At 46.1% G+C, this 17,489-nt stretch overlaps 1 protein-coding gene across 7 annotated transcripts in view; it reads left to right on the forward strand.

Annotated features, from left to right (window-relative positions):
• PCNT (pericentrin) overlaps positions 1-17,489 on the forward strand; it is a 145,949-nt gene that overhangs the window by 78,630 nt on the left and 49,830 nt on the right. For all 7 annotated transcript variants that reach the window (XM_049875076.1, XM_049875074.1, XM_049875081.1 and 4 more), the window contains 5 exons: positions 1,679-2,587; positions 3,527-3,718; positions 5,187-5,873; positions 6,689-6,788; positions 11,825-11,979. In XM_049875076.1, the coding sequence (XP_049731033.1) occupies positions 1,679-2,587; positions 3,527-3,718; positions 5,187-5,873; positions 6,689-6,788; positions 11,825-11,979 (2,043 nt within the window). The remainder of the gene's footprint in view (positions 1-1,678; positions 2,588-3,526; positions 3,719-5,186; positions 5,874-6,688; positions 6,789-11,824; positions 11,980-17,489) is intronic.

Here is a 17,489-nt window from a genome sequence, read left to right on the forward strand (position 1 = left end):
TTATTTCCTTTTCTTCCCCTGCACTTCACAGAGGAAGCTGAGCTTGGCTAATGAGGCTTCCTATGAAGGAAGGTGTTTAGTCTGCATTTAGAAAACTTCTTTTACTAAAAATACAATACTGCATCCTTGTACGGTAAACAGGCATACAGCGCATAGCTGGAATCATCTAAACCAAACCTCCAACCCAACACCAATCAGGTTTCTTGTCATCACTTGTACTATTAGGGTTGAGTCAAGGTAATTATTAAGTAGTTCCAGTTGTGACTAAACCCTCAATTTTTAGGAAGCAAACATTAGACTATAACAAAGTGGTTGCAAATTGTTAGCTAGAAGACAAAACAGCTAGAATTTTTTATTTTTTGGTCTCTACCAGTGATGTGATCTAAGAAAATGGAGTTGAGGGCCATAAAAAAAAAATTGTTAGCTAGAAGACAAAACAGCTAGAATTTTTTATTTTTTGGTCTCTACCAGTGATGTGATCTAAGAAAATGGAGTTGAGGGCCATAGTGACACATATTTCAGTCCTGATTTTCCACTTAATATCTCTGGTTTTGGTAAGATATTTAATCTCTCAGTTTCAAACTTCTCATCTTTAAAATGAGAGCAATAATATTTCTTACCTTAAAACTGTCCGTAAGAGGTGCTGGGCTGTGGTGGCCTGTGCTGGGGAGGGTGCAGGGGAGAGGCAGTGGCTGTCACATTCAGATGAATGCAAGATCTCACCTTGTTCTTATTCAGGTGTTAAAATGAAACCTAAAATCTACATGTTCCTTTCAGGACAATCAGAGAATTAACATTTAAGTAGTAACGAGATGAGCACCGTCAAGTGGCAGATCAGACCCCCCTCATCAGTTTAGGTGACAGCAGCATCTTAGAGTCTGCTTCTCTGCCTCTCATGAGGGCAGACTCCTCAATGGCAGGATCCTAAACATGGCAATGCCTGCCCCCAGAGATGGCCATCTTGACCTTTTTTTTTTTTTTTTCCTGAACTGCAAATTTTTTTTTTCTTTTTCTTTTTCTTTTTTTAGTAATTTTTATTGTGCTTTAAGTGAAAGTTTACAAATCAAGTCAGTCTGTCACATGTAAGCTTATATACACCTTACTACATACTCCCATTTACTCTCCCCCTAAAGAGTCAGCCCACTCCCTTCTTCCAGTCTCTCCTTTCGTGACCCTTTTGCCAGTTTCTAACCCTCTCTACCCTCCCATCTCCCCTCCAGACAGGAGATGCCAACATAGTCTCAAGTGTCCACCTGATACAAGTAGCTCGCTCTTCATCACCATCTCTCTCCAGCCCATTGTCCAGTCCCTTCCATGTCTGATGAGTAGTCTTTGGGAATGCTTCCTGTCCTGGGCCACCAGAAGGTTTGGGGACCATGACCTCCAGGATTCTTCTAGTCTCAGTCAGACCATTAAGTCTGTTGACCTATTTTTTATGCCTGGAATAGTTAGAGTACAGCTGTCTGGAGTGTTTTTCAAATATCTAATGGCCGCTTGTTGGGAATGTCACAGAGCAGACACCTAGTTGGTTTGGTCCTGGAGACATCTGCCTGTGTCTCTCTGGGCTGGAAAGTGTCTCCCCTTCTATAAATATGAACTTGGAATGAACTGTAAGTTGGGGAGAGAAATTCTGAAGTTGATGTATTTATTTTGCCTGTGAAACGTGCTTTATCCTCAGGCTATGGGTAACAGAAGTCCTGAAGTGGAGGAGCTGAAATCCATTATTGGAAACCTGCAGGAGAACCAAGCTCGGTTGCAGAAGGAGAAGGCAGAGGAAATTGAGCAGCTCCACGAGGTCATTGAGAAACTGCAGAAGGAGCTGTCTCCGGGGGTACCTGTGGGCCCTGAAATCAGGGACAGTCCAGCTGAAAGTCTTCGGACTGAGCTGGAGCGAGGGCTGCTGGGTGTCCACGAGGTGGCGGCCGAGGATGTAGCAGAGTCGGGCCCCCACGTGCAGGCACTGCAGGCAGAACTGGAGATGGCGCTGGCGGGCAGGGCAGCCCTGGGCCAGCTGCTGGAGGAGCGGGAGCAGGAGCACCGCCAGGCCCTGGAGGCGCTGGGGCAGAGCCTACGGGCCACCGAGGAAGCCGCCACCCGCCAGCTGGCCGGGCTGAGGCACAGTGTGGCCCTCAAGGAATCAGCACTGGAGGCACTGGCCTCCCGCCTGGCAGAGTTCGAGGATACCTTGAGAGAAAAGGAAGCGTTGATTTCAGAGAAAGATTTAGAAATCAGTGCATTGAGCAAGCAGAGAGCAGCCCGCCTTGCTGAGCTGGAGGCCATACTGGTGGCTGTGTCTGGGTTCCGGTGCACCCTGGAGCGGCAACCCATGGCTGAGGCCGTGGAGCCCCCGGAGCTGCAGGTGTTGCGGGCGCAGTGCACACGTCTCAACCACCAGCTGCAGACCATGAGCCAACAGTTCTTGCTGTGCCAGCGGGAGCTGGATCGGCACCAGGCCCGCAGGGAGGGCAGTGCCGGGTGTGGGGTACCCACTGGCGCAGCGGCTGTCGAGACTGTGCCTCGTGATGATTTGGATCAGGATGCAGGCAGTGGGCCGGTGCGCGCAGTGCCCCAAGGCCAGGACCCTCAGGTAGGCTTCCTCCTTCCTGGGGTGTGGTGGAAGTGGGGTGGGGCAGGCAGAGTTCTACTAGGAAGACTGGAGTTTTTCTCACCTTCCTACTTTTCAAAAACTTTCATGGCATTGCTTTTCACCGCTGGCGATGGGAAGCAGTTGTCGGTGGGGAGCTCTCAGCGGGTGGTGAATGTGGAGCCTTGGCCAGGTGCATGGCTGTCCTGGGCCCTGAGCCTGGTGCATGGCTCCAGTCAGCATGGCACAGCGAGGCGGGTCTCGCTGTCTGTGCCGCTAATCTGCCACAGCTCTTAGTGTGTTAGCTGGTGAGAACGTCCTCTGGAAGATGGGAAGTGTAAGTACTGCCAGGACTACTGTTTCTAGACTTCGCTGCCTGCTCTGATTCTCAGTCACTGGTCTGTCTTTTCATGCGCGTCCCAGGGTCAGACCTCTCAGGTGAGTTTCCTTCCAGAACCAGAAGCCTGTGTCACTGGTTTTTGTGAGCCAGTTAGATGTGAGCTACCCTCACTCTGGTGCCATCTGCCATCCTGCCTCTGGGTGGCACCATGTCGTTGGTGTCAGACAGTTGCCTCAGGGGCCAGGGGCTGCCAAGGACCATAGCCCCTTGCTGGTGCCACATGCTCAGACCTGTGTCTGCTTGGGATGAAGGCAGTGTGATGGCCACAGCCTGTGGAGAAGTGCTGGCCCCTCTGACCACCAGGTTCCTGTGGGCGGTGTGTCTGGGACAGCCCCAGCCATCCAGTCAGGTCTCGGGAGTTCTGCAGGCAGTATAGTATGGGGTGTCATGGGTGCTGTCATCTGGGCATCCTATGGGTGGTTTGGTCTGAGGGGCAGCCTCAGCTGTCTACAACCCTATCCCCGCCCCACTGCATGCTGGTTCCTGGGCAGGCTCAGCTCTGTGTCTGATGTGTGTCACTCTTGCTCTCTCCATCACCACAGAGCTTCATGAAGGACCATCGGGAGCCAGCCCCTGGCTGTGAGGCTCCAGGAGGTGCGGGTCTGCTAGGACAACAGAACATGATGTCGGTGCTGGCTGCCTGCCAGAAGCAGCTGGCTTCTGAGCTCCTCCTGGTGAGGGACGAGGTACGCCTGAGCAGAGAGAACGGCTGTGGTCGGCTGCGAAGGGACAAGGTACTAATTGTTTGATGAGAAACTAGTTTATTCTATAAAACTTCATCCATTAGTGGGAGGTGTGGTCGTAGACAGGGAGGTCCCCTCCAGACTGCTGTGCAATGCTGTCCCGAGGCCTGTCTATACACGGTTTGAAATTTACAGGTGTCATTTAAGACGCTCCAGGAAGCACACATTTGCCATGGTTGAATCAGCTTTTACCATGAGCAGCCAGTCACTTTTCCCTCATAACGAAGAGGACTTAGCTGTGCTCAGGTTCGCCCTGCATTTTCCCTGTGAGGACAGAACTGCCTGTGGCCTCTCCCATGCTCAGGCTCAGGGCCTCTATCACCTATGTCTGTTTGCTTTTTAAAGACTTCAGGAATATTTTTGAACCTTAAGTTTTTCTCATACATGTGTTTACTCCTGCTCCAGGAAAAAGCAGAGTCATGAATTCAGGGTGTTTGACCCCCTTGGCATCAGGGCAGAAGCCATGTCGGTGACTGGGATGAGACCAACATGGTGGTGCTGGTGCCCTTCACTGTGGGTGGCCCTCCTTGAGGTTGCTTTCTGGTCAGCAGGCATGGCTCTGTCATTGGAGTATGCCATCACCCTCCAGGTGCTCTGACTGCGGGCTCTGCCTGGTGGTCTGGGTCTGTCCTTGTTGTCTGTCCCAACTATGCGACACAGAATGGGCCCGTGGCTCCGGTCCATGTTCTGAAACCCAGAATGATTAGTTGGCTTGTTTTTCCAAATTTGCTACCAAACCGATTTTTCAATCTGTGGAATTGCTCAGACATGGTTCCTTCCAGTTTTGCAGCCCCGCCCAGCCATGAGAACTTCACGGGGAGGCTGCAGTATGCGGCCAGACCCCCAGGGCTGCTGTCCACATGATCTGCACCCCGTGGAAATAGCGTCAGGTCCACTTGGTCTGGGTCCCAAAGCACATGTGCCGTGGGCTGGGCTGGCAGAGAGGAGAAGCTGGCTCCACGTGTTTGTTCCTTCGCCTTGTGAGGCATGTTCCACATGGAGAAAAGTCGTTTCAGAAATTCTGTGCAGCAGACTTCGTCCTGTCATCATGGGAACATCTGTTTGAGTTCTTGGAGAAAACTCAGCCCTCACGCCATCATGAGCTGTTGCCAAATTCTTAGAAGTTACACAGTGAAGAGGAAATTCCAGATTTGTTACGTAAACCACACAGTTTTGTGTTTTTTCACTGTTCTAGTATAGAACCTTCCTATCTTTTTTTTTTCCTAACCAAAATAGCATGCGTCCTTAAGTAAATTAAGATGGAAATATGATCATTGCCCTTTAAGCAGAGAGTTTTCAGCTTTAATTTAGGAAGTCAGTTTAATTTGTGGAGTTAAATAAACTGGAAGTATGAAAAGTTTAGAGGGACCTAGGTGTTGGTCATGAATCACGGAGGCAAACATGAGCCTGACCTGCAGTCCAGTTATTTTACTATGTGTGTGTTCTTTTTTACCTGCAGCGTCAGGAAAAACCGCTGAAAGATGGTTGGCTGCAGAAAGTAGACCTGTTAACTCAGGTGAAACAACTTCAGGAGAGATTGGCTCGTCTGGTCCATTCTGTGACTACCCAGGACACGGGCCTGGAAGGTTCCACGCACTCACAGCCATTGGCACGCGTGACGCCTGCTCTAGAAAATAGCTTGAGCAGTGTTTCCTGCAGCAGTGAGTCGACTGACAGATTGACCCCTGCTGACACGTCTAATACCCAGGAAACCACATGGGGTGTCACGGAAGTTAACGAGCACCTGGATGTTTTGACAGGAACCAGAACATCAAACGTTCCAATTCGAGAAAAAATGGAACCACAAGGCTCACCATTCTCTTTAAAAACTGGTTTGCAGAGCAGCTCTGAGGGTGTGGAGCCTGTCAGGACCCCAGCACGGGCAATGGACCTGTCCTGGGGCTCCCCTGAGGTCGTCAGAAGGGACTCAAGCCTGGAGCCCCCACTGAACCTACCTCTGACACCCTGCTCAGATGCCACAGGCCTGAGCAGCCCAGGTTGCTCACTGCTCCAGGCGGATGACTCCGGCCTCCTTTGTTACCCGGTGCCCACAGCCAAGGGGAGGGCCTTGCCCTGGGTTGGGTATCCTCTTGCTGTGGACACGCCTCTCTCCACTGACCACCACCATGTAGAGAGGACGACTGCGGTAAGGAACCCCTATCCCTGCCCTTTCCCATCATCACAGCTGTGGGTGGAGGTGCAGGAGCTTCCCAGGAGGACCCTCAGGTCACAGCCATGCATTGTTGGTTCATTACTGATGGAGTAGTAAGCTTGCCCTTGGGGATGGCCCAGGACCTATGGTCAACACTGTATGTAGGAAGGTTAACTCTGCTGGTCTAAACAGACCTATGTGATCGGAAAAGTTAGGTCATTTCAGTTTCTGAAACATGTGAGTTGGATGGGCCCTACTGGGTTCCCCTGAGACCTGGCTTCTTCGCTGACGCTGACTCCACACAACAATAAAGACCGCATTTCTCTGTAACATTTCCCTTTGTCTAGAACATGCTTTTATGTTTATGTTTAGTAGTATTTCATATTTAACAGGTTCCATGTGTGTTGCTATTTAATTTTAAAAGCATTTCAATTTATTACTGTTGAGTTATGTTTTTTTTTAGCATAGTAATCTTAAGATTTGAAGTATTTTAAGTAAGAAAATAAAAAGGCATTTAGGTCATACGTAATGTTGTCTCAGGTATCCATAGATCGTCATTTCATGTAAATTCTTTTTGCCTGAAATATTTGCTAGTTACTGCTTTAACATATGTTTGAGGAACCGTGGGTAAACCCGATAGATTATTGGAAACACACGAACTCCATGTGCTTGCAAGTTTGAATTCTTTCCCGTGGGTTCTGTGTGGGCAGGTGGTAAATTCAGGACTTAGAAAGTTTCCATCTGGCAACTTGAGCTCTGTGGTGTGATAAATTATTATTTTATGACCACTTAAAACTCTATCTGAACAGGAGAAAGATGTCGAAGACTTTATTATAACGTCTTTTGATTCTCAAGAAAATTTAAGATCATCTCCTCTTGGAGATGGAAAAAGCGATGGAAGTGAAAAAAGTGAGTCAGTTATCTTTTTGAAAAAAAATTTTTTGTGTGTGTATAAATCTTTTTTTTTTTAATTTTTATTGTGCTTTAAGTGAAAGTTTACAAATCAAGTCAGTTTCTTATACAAAAATTTATATGTGCCTTGCTATATACTCCTAGTTGCGTTCCCCCTAATGAGACAGCACACTCCTTCCCTCCACCCTATATTTCCATGTCCATTCAGCCAGCTTCTGTCCCCCTCTGCCTTCTCATCTCCCCTCCAGACAGAAGATGCCCACACAGTCTGATGTGTCTACATGAGCCAAGAAGCTCACTCCTCACCAGTAGCATTTTCTATCTTATAGTCTGGGGGGTTGGGTGAGTCTAGTCCAGTGGATGTCTGAAGAGTTGGCTTCAGGAATGGTTCCAGTCTTGGGCTAACAGAAGGTCTGGAGACCATGACCTCCGGGTTCCTTTAGTAGTCAGACCATTAAGTCTGGTCTTTTTACGAGAATTTGAGGTCTGCATCCCACTGCCCTCCTGCTTCTTCAGGGATTCTCTGTTGTGTTCCCTGTCAGGGCAGTCATCAGTTGTAGCTGGGCACCATCTAGTTCTACTGGTCTCAGGCTGATGTAGTCTCTGATTTACGTGGCCCTTTCTGTCTCTTGGTCTCGTAATCACCTTGTGTCTTTCGTGTTCTTCATTCTCCTTTGGTTCAGGTGGGTTGAGACCAATTGATGCGTCTTAGATGGCCGTTTGTTAGTGTTTAAGACCCCAGATGCCACTGTCCAAAGTGGGATTCGGAATGTTTTCTTAATAGATTCTATTATGCCAACTGACCTAGATATACCCTGAAACCATGGTCCCTAGACCCCTGCTGCTGCTACTCTGACCTTCGAAGCATTTGGTTTATTCAGGAAACTTCTTTGCTTTTAGTTTAGTCCAGTTGTGCTGACCTCTCCTGTATTGTGTGTTGTGTTTCCCTTCACCTAAAGTAGTTCTTATCTACTATCTAATTAGTGAATACCCCTCTCCCTCCCACCTTCCCCACTCTCATAACCATCAAAGAATATTTTCTTCTCAGTTTAAACTATTTCTCAAGTTTTTATAATAGTGGTCTCATGCAGCTTTTGCACCTGACCAGTTTCACTCAGCGTAATGCCTTCCAGATTCCTCCATGTTATGAAATGTTTTACGGATTCATCATTGTACTTTATCGATGCATAATATTGCATTGTGTGAATATACCGTAATTTATTTATCCTTTTGTCCGTTGATGGGTACCTTGGTTGCGTCCATCTTTTTGCTATTGTAAACAATGCTGCAGTGAACATGAGGTGTGGATGTATCTGTTCGTTTCTCTAGGATATATTCCAAGGAGTGGGATTGTTGGATCATATGGTAGTTCTATTTCTAGCTTTTTAAGGAAGTGCCAAATCAATTTCCAAAGTGGTTGTATCAGTTTACATTCCTGCCAGCAGTGTATAAGTGTTCCAGTCTCTCCACAGCCTCTCCAAAGTTTATTATTTTGTGTTTTTTGGATTAATGCCAGCCTTATTGGTGTGAGATGAAATCTCATTGTAGTTTTGATTTGTATTTCTCTAATGGCTAATCATCGTGAGCATTTCCCCACGTATCTGTTAGCTACCTGAATGTCTTCTTTAGTGAAGTACCTGTTCATATCCTTTGCCCATTTTTTATGAAAAAAAAAATTTTTTTTTTTGCAATTTCAAAATACAGAATAGTACAAAGAATTCCTGTATCCTTTCACTTAGATTCTCCAAATGTTAACATTTTTCTGTGCATTCCCTCTTTCTTTCTCTCTCTTTTTCTCTGTCTGTCTCTATCTCTCTGTCTCTGCCTCTATCTGTCTGTGTGAACCGTTTGAATGTATGTTGTGGACATGGTGCCACTTTGCTCATAAACGTTTCATTGTGCGTTTCCTAAAATCCAGGCCACACCACAGTGCTCAGAACCAGAGAGTTTGCAGTGGTACAATGCTGATGTCTCATCTACTGACCTTATTTGAATTTTGCCTGTCGTCCCAACAGTGTTCTTTATAGAAAGAACATCCCAGATTACGCATTGCATCCTGAGGTTGGGTCTTTAGCTGGCAGGGACTAGGGTGAGGGAAGCTGCACCTGGACCCAAGGCTGAGGGCAGGGAGGGGGCTGCTCTTGGGGGCAGTGGGCAGGGGGTCTGCCTGTGTCTGGGCACTGCCCTCCCTACCCCAGTCTGGCCCCACCTGGTCCTGCCCAGTACTGCCTGGCCCTTCCCAGCTCCACCCGCCCGAGCCTAGCCAGATCTTCTGTCTCCTGCAGAGGATCTGTGGAGAGGACATCGATCGCTGTGTGGCACGGCTCTTCATCTCTGCTGGCCCACAAGGCCTCCTGATTTCATGGGGGTGGGTGGCGAGGGGCCCTTCCAGGGCCGTGGTGCTGACTCTGGCCACTTGGCCGAGGTGGGCTCTGCCAGGTTTTATTGATATATTTTTTTAATAGGTAAGTATCCTGTGGGGAGGCCATTTGAGAGCTGTGATAGTCTCTTTTCTTCTCAAACTTGGGCCCCTGTTTTAGGGTCTGTTGTTGATCTTGCCTTAATCAGTTGCTCTACAGTAGCTGCCAAATGGTGATTTCGCCAATCTCATCTTTTCTTCTACAGTTAACGTGTTAGCTTTTTACAAGCTTATCACTTTCGGAGGCATTTTGATTTTTGAAAAAATCATGTTTGGCCCAGTCAGTGCTTTTGAAAATATGGCCACAGTGAGATCTGTACAGTTCGTTGGGAATTTTATCACGTGTTTGCAGAATAGGGCAACCAACTTTTTATTTTTAATTTTTGTGTATTCCAAGTAATAAGAATGCAGTTTAAGAAGTTGAATGATTCGGCAAAGTTTTTGCAGGCGTGGTGGTCTTCATTCAACGCCCTGCTCTTGATGGCCATTCCCTGGATATATCCACTTCCAGCTCTCAGAATCTAAACTTCATCTTAAAAATTGCATTGTCCCATGAGATTTCATTTTAAAATAAATACAGAAGTGTGAAAGTTTATCATACAGAAACTCATTTAATTTATTGCAAGGTAGTCATGGCAAGGCACAAAGGTAAGACCACAAGACATTCAATTAGGACCAGAGAGTCAGGACAGTATGAGGTTAGTACAGTGACTAGAGTCCAGATCTTCAGCCTTAAGGCAATTACCTTTAATGAGTGGTCTTGGAAGAAAGGCTTGACGATGGCTTGTGTTCACCAGAGGTCCCTTGTAAATGGAGTACAAGTTGGCAGCAGCAGCTAATCTCAGTCTTCGTCTCTGGCATTGTCTCAGTTTTTGGTGAGAGTCAGCCTAGAGAGAGATGCTCTGCCTCTGCCTTCTCTCGTTGAATGAACAGCAGTCCAGGGTTTATATGTGATTTTCTTACCTGGATTCACATGCTAAGGACCAGTTGACGTTAAAAAAAGAACCCGTTGCCATTGAGTCGATTCCAACTCATTGCGACCCTATGTGACAGAGTAAAACTGCCCCATAGAGTTTCCAAGGACTGTGTGCTGGGTTTGAACTGCCAACCTTTCAGTTAGCAGACGTAGCTCTTAACCACCACGCCACCAGGGTTTCCAGTTGACATTATGTCTAACAAAGATTAGCATGTTACATTTTCCCTTTAAGGTTGGATATTAGGGAGGTTGTTTACAACTTATGTCTCAAGGCCAACTTAGAGAAATTTAGCTATATGTTACATCTTTTTTTTTTTTTTATCACAGCATGCAGGTACAAGGCCAACTTAGGTTGTTTATAGCATAGTTCTATTTTATATATCATCTAAATTCACATTATAGTCCCTCATAGGTGGTTTGAGACCATTTCAGAAGCAGACGTAATACACATCTGCTACTTAAATATCATGTTTATACTTTTAGCAGTAAACCTGGATACCTTTCTGTCTACGCTTTCTGTTAAATTTAACACTGTCGAGCATTTATCGTTTAGCAAAGCAGATTTGTAGTTCTAGCGGAGCTGTGTAGTGCACAGGTTACACTTTGTTTCCTTACAACTTCTTTTCTTTGCTCTTGTTTTCTCTTTTTTACCAACCACCCTTCCTCCCCAATCTGGGACCCAAGTTGAATGTTTGCTGCCTGTCGAGGACCCTCTGAACAGCCATCCACACCATTCTGAGTCGGACCCTTATCTTTAATGAAGCTTGTTCTCTGGAAGGACTTGGGAAAAATGTGCACAGTGGTGCTTTTTTTGGGGAGAATGTTCATATTTCAACTTGTCCTTAGTTTCCTCACATGTATTGGTAGCTTTGGCTTGGTGCAGCTCTTGGGCCAGAAACCAGCTCCTGTGCAACATGGGAGCCCTGCGCCATGTCCTGTCCATGTCCCGTCCACATCCCTCCTGCCTTCTCCCCACCTCCCATCTATGCCCCACCTGCACCCTGCCCCTTTTCTCCACTAAACACCCACAGCTGTGCATGCCCACAGTACCGAGAATCCTCTTATGCTGTCCTGTGTTAGTTTCTCCCTCAGTTTTCTCTTCTCTTTCTATAATTCTCACTGTTCAACTATCGGACTTCCAGGAGTCCAGTACTTGAGTATTTGACCAATTCTCTATTTTTCTGCTTTTCTCTGTATTTATTCTCCTGAGTCTTTTTTTAAAAAAGACTCCTTTCTTAGTCTTTTTTAACTTTACTTCCTAACCTTTGTACTGAATGCTTTTATTTCTGCTCTCATATTTTTAATTTCTAACAGTTCTTCCTTATTCTCTGACCATTCCTTTCCTTTATAGCTTCCTGTTCTTGAGTTTCATGAACAATATGCCCCTTCTTCTCTGAAGATAGTCATTATAGTATTTCTGCGATTCTCATCTTAATTGTGCTTTGCAAAAATACTGTTACCCTCTTTGATTGGTGGTTTAGCTGCTGTTCTTAAGGAATAACATTAGGAAAATTCTTGTAGCAGCACCGCAGCCACAGATCTCATTGGATATATGTCTTGGAGATGCCCATGGGGTCCTTGAGGAAGGCCACCAGGGAATCTCGGTTTAGACCCTAATTTTGTGGTGTTTGTTTTTAGGTGACGGCTCAGGTTTTGGAGAGATTCTAAACGAAGGCTCAGAAAGAATTGAAGCTCCACCTGCTAGTCCTGCGGCTCCTCTTCAGAAGTCTGGAAAGTGTCAGTCGCCACCAGTAGCAATGAAGGAGAGGGAAGTCCATGCAAAGCAAGTGCAGGTAATGGATGGTGGGAAGCAGTGTGAGTCCACGGGTGTGTCCTTGAGATCCAGAAAACCCTCTAACCCTACATCGTGTCACGTGGGTGCCAAAATGAGTGTTCTGGGGCTGCCGTAACAAGATGTGGCTTTAAAGAGCAGAGATTTATTGTCTCAGAATTCAGGGTCTCAGCAGGGTCACGCTCCTCTGAAGGCTCTAGAGGAAAATCTTTGCTTCTATCCTCTAGCTTCTGGCGGGCCCAGGCATTTCTTGGCTTATAGATGTATCTTCACATATGTGTGATTCTGTCTCAGTGTCTCTCGTTCTCTTTTATAGGGATACCTCTCATACGGGATTAGAACCTACACTACTCCGGTGTCATCTAATGTTAACTAATACATATGCAGAGAAGGACCCTATTTCCCCAAACAAGCTCGTTTACTGGTGCAGCAGTTGGGGCTTCCACCTGTCTATTTTGGGGGACATAATCCACGATCATTAAGGTCGTGTGTCATCTTGGCTGGGCCATGATTCTCAATGGCTTGGCAGTTATGATGTAGTTTGGCAATCGTATGATGTTGTGATCACTTCCACGATGAGATTTGATATGTGATCACCTCCATGATGGGATCAGCTGCGAGTGGCGAGTCAGTTGAAAGGGAGTTTCTTTGGGGGTGTGGCCTATAGCAAATATAAGTAGACTTTCTAGCAAGGCTTGCAGGCCTTTGCTTGCTCTGGATCCTCCAGCTGGCTCCTATTTGTCTGATCTCTGGTTCCTGGGACTTGAGCTAGCAGCATACCTGCTTTCTTGCCTGTCAGTCTTGTAATTCATCCATCCTCGCAGCCTGAGAGCAAGAGCCCTGCTGTCTGGCTTTCTTGCCTGTCAGTCTTGTAATTCATCCATCCTCGCAGCCTGAGAGCAAGAGCCCTGCTGTCTGGCCTGCTGATCTTGGGTTCGCCAGCCTGTGTGGCTACATGAATCAGGAGAAGCCTCTATCCTGACCCATGGACTTGGGACATTCCAGCCTCTACAACTCCATGAGCCATTTCCTTGATATAAATCTCTCTCTATATCAACGGCACTGCGTTATATATATCTATACGCTTTACTGGTTTTGCCTCTCTTTTTTTTTTAGAGAACCCAGCCTAAGACATTTGGTACTCAGAGTTGTTGTAGAGAAGCAAAATTCTAAGAAGGAGTTTTCTAAATTGGTTCTCAAGTCAGGTTAGTCTTAAAGATGTTGATAACTCTGCTTCCAGTAGTAAAGAGGGCACTGTGTGTGGTGCCAGTAGAAATTCGTAAAATATCACCACCAATCAGATCAAGCATTGGTGAGAGGCAAGGCTTTGGGTGATCGCATGTTTGATTCTTTTCTACAGTTTTGTCAGAATGAGAAATATAAGGAAGCTGCTTCGTTGATCTTATTTTGCTAGACGAAGCGGTGAAAGAAAGAGGTGAGCTCAGGGCTTCAGAGTCATAGTTGAAGTGCCACATAATGACCTGAAAGTTGCCACTTGTGCCCTGAAAGAAAGTCTTATTTCTTGTAGTAACACAGTTGATGTTGCCAAAAACCAAATCCAGAGTCTTAACATAAGTGGTTGAATTACAATGCCAGTTGAATTCCCAACCTCGAAGGGTGGCAGAAGGTAAAATGAGGACACTGGGAATAAATGGAATCCTGAAACTTGGGATGGAGACATGTGGGCAGATGACTTGGAAGCTGGGGACACTGAGCCCCTAAATTCTGTTGAATCACTTCTGCCAGCAGAACCCAGCTGTGTCTGAAGAGCCTTTGACTGAGTCATCACATGGGGCGGTGTCAGAGGCATTGCATGGGGCAGCGCCTGAGGCAGATACCTTACAAGACACTGCTGAGTGTTCTCAGTTGAGATATTTCTTCTAACGTGAAGGAAAAGTTACTGCATCTGGCCCCTACCACAACTAAGGAGATATAATGACTGGCAGGCCTCTTGGTTTTTGGAGGCACATATCCCTCATTTGGGTGTGCTACTCCAGCCTATTTATCAAGTAACTTGAAAAAGTGCAGTTTTGAGTGGGAGCTCAGGTGAAGAGAAGGCTCTACAACAGGTTTGGGCTGCCACGCAAGCAGCTCTACCACTTGGGCCATATGATCCGGCTGATCCAATGGTGCTTGAAGTGTCAGTGTCAGATAAAGATGCTGTTTGGAGTCTTTGGCAGGCCTGTATTGGTGAATCACAGCACAGACCCTTAGGATTTTGGAGCAAAGCCCTGCCATCCTGTACAGATTATTACTCACCTTTTGAGAAACAGCGTTTGGCTTGTTACTGGGTATGTTAGTCATCTAGTTCTGCTCTAACAAATACCACGCTGTGGGTGGTTTTAATGAAGAGAAGTTTATTTTCTCACAGTAAAGTATGCTAAAAGTTCAAATTCAGAGTGTCACCTCCACGGGAAGGCGCTCTCTTTCGGCTCTGGAGGAAGGTCTGTCTCGCCAATCTTCCCCTGGACTAGGAGCTTCTCCGCGCAGGAACCCTGGGTCTGAAAGACGTGCGCTGCTCCCGGTGCTTCTTTCTTGGTGGTATGAGGTCCCCAACTTTCTGCTTGCCTCCCCCCGGCCTTTTTTTTTATGTAATAAACCTTTTAGTGGGTTAGTTTAGGCTTTTACATTATTCCTCACAAATCCTTAGACTCCCAGTCTACTTTAACATGGATTTATTACAACACACTTATAATTTTTTTCTTCCTGTTGATTACTCAGCTACCCTTATTGGAAAATTCAGGTGTCCTTTTTTTTTTTTTAAATCATTTTTATTGTGCTTTAAGTGAAAGTTTACAAATCAAGTCAGTCTCTCATATATAAACTTATATACACCTTACTACATACTCCCACTTAGCCCCTAATGAGTCAGCCCGCTCCCTCCTTCCAGTCTTTCCTTTCGTGACCGTTTTGCCAGTTTCTAACCCCCTCTACCCTCCCATGTCCCCTCTAGACAGGAGATGCCAACATAGTCTCAAGTGTCCACCTGATACAAGTAGCTCCCTCCTCATCAGCATCTCTCTCCAACCCATTGTCCGGTCCAATCCATGTCTGATGGGTTGTCTTCAGGAATGGTTCCTGTCCTGCTTGCTTCCCTTTTATCTCTTGAGAGATAAAAGGTAGTGCAGGCCACACCCCAGGGAAACTCCCTTTACCTTGGATCAGGGAGGTGACCTGAGTAAGGGTGGTGTTACATTCCCACCCTGATCCTCTCAACATAAAATTACAATCACGAAATGGAGGACAACCACATAATACTGGAAATCATGGCCTAGACAAGTTGACACATATTTTTGGAGGGATACCATTCAATCCATGACACTGGGCCATAGTAAAGATTGAACACTTAACCATGGGCCCACCAAGTTATCATGTGGCCTGAGCTGCCCATCATGAACTGGGCGTTGTCTGACCCACAGAGTCATAAAGGTGGATGTACACAGCAGCACTCCATCATTAAATGGAAGTGATATATATGAGATTGGGCCCGAGCAGGACCTGAAGGTACAAGTAAGTTGCATAAAAAAGTAGCCCAAATGACCATGGCCTCCATGCCTGTCACATTACCTTCCATCTCCCAATCTGCACCTGTGGCCTCATGGGGAGTTCCTTACGATCAGTTGACTGAAGAAGAGAAAACTCATGTGTGGTTTACAGATGGTTCTGCGCGTTTTGCAGGCACCACTCGAAAGTGGACAGTGGCAGCACTACAGCCCCTTTCTGGGAACTTCCTGAGGTTAGTAGTGAAGGGAAATCCTCCCAATGGGCAGAACTTTGAGCAGTGCACCTGGTTTTTTCACTTTGCTCAGAAGGAGAAATGGCCAGATGTGTGACTGTACACTGATTCATATGCTGTTGCCAATGGTTTGGCTGGATGGTCAGGGACATGGGAGGAACGTGATTGGAAAATTGGAGGAGAGGAGGTTTGGGAAAGAGGTCTGTGGATAGACCTCTCTGAATGGGCCAAAGAAGTGAAGATATTTGTGTCTCATATGAATGCTCTCCAAAGGGTGGCCTCAGCAGAGGAGGATTTTAACAATCAAGTGGATGTTGTTGTTGTTGTTAGGTGCCATTAAGTCGGTTCGGACTCATAGCGACCCTGTGCACAACAGAACGAAACACTGCCCAGTCCTGAGCCATCCTTACAATCCTTGTTATGCTTGAGCTCCTTGTTGCAGCCACTGTGTCAATCCACCTCATTGAGGTTTTTCCTCTTCTCCGCTGACCCTGTACTCTGCCAAGCATGATGTCCTTCTCCAGGACTGATCCCTCCTGACAACATGTCCAAAGTATGTAAGATGCAGTCTCGCCATCCTTGCCTCTGAGGAGCATTCTGGCTGTACTTCTTATAAGACAGATTTGTTCGTTCTTTTGGCAGTCCATGGTATATTCAATATTCTTCGCCAACACCACCATTCAAAGGCATCAATTCTTCTTCGGTCTTCCTTATTCATTGTCCAGCTTTCACATAAATATGATGCGATTGAAAATACCATGGCTTGGGTCAGGTGCACCTTAGTCTTCAGGGTGACATCTTTGCTCTTCCAACACTTTAAAGAGGTCCTTTGCAGCAGATTTACCCAATGCAATGCATCTTTGATTTCTCGACTGCTGCTTCCATGGCTGTTGATGGTGGATCCAAATAAAATGAAATCCTTGACAACTTCAATCTTTTCTCTATTTATCATGATGTTGCTCATTGGTCCAGTTGTGAGGATTTTTGTTTTCTTGATGTTGAGGTGCAATCCAAACTGAAGGCTGTGGTCTTTGATCCTCATCAGTAAGTGCTTCAAGTCCTCTTCACTTTCAGCAAGCAAGGTTGTGTCATCTGCATAACACAGGTTGTTAATGAGTCTTCCTCCAATCCTGATGCCCCGTTCTTCTTCATATAGTCCAGCTTCTCGGATTATTTGCTCAGCATACAGATTGAATAGGTATGGTGAAAGAACACAACCCTGACGCACACCTTTCCTGACTTTAAACCAATCAGTATCCCCTTGTTCTGTCTGAACAACTGCCTCTTGATCTATGTAAAGGTTCCTCATGAGCACAATTCAGTGTTCTGGAATTCCCATTCTTCCCAATGTAATCCATAGTTTGTTATGATCCACAAAGTTGAATGCCTTCGCATAGTCAATAAAGCATAGGTAAACATCCTTCTGGTATTCTCTACTTTCAGCCAGGATCCATCTGACATCAGCAGTGATATCCCTGGTTCCACGTCCTCTTCTGAAACCGGCCTGAATTTCTGGCAGTTCCCTGTCGATACACTGCTGCAGCCCTTTTTGAATCATCTTCAGCAAAATTTTGCTTGTGTGTGATATTAATGATATTGTTCTATAATTTCCACATTTGGTTGGATCACCTTTCTTGGGAATAGGCATAAATATGGATTTCTTCCAGTCAGTTGGCCAGGAAGCTGTCTTCTATATTTCTTGGCATAGACAAGTGAGCACCTCCAGCACTGCATCTGTTTGTTGAAACATCTCAATTGATATTCCATCAATTCCT

The sequence above is a fragment of the Elephas maximus genome, chromosome 2 (genome assembly GCF_024166365.1).
Source record: "Elephas maximus indicus isolate mEleMax1 chromosome 2, mEleMax1 primary haplotype, whole genome shotgun sequence".
Classification (NCBI taxonomy): domain Eukaryota; kingdom Metazoa; phylum Chordata; class Mammalia; order Proboscidea; family Elephantidae; genus Elephas; species Elephas maximus.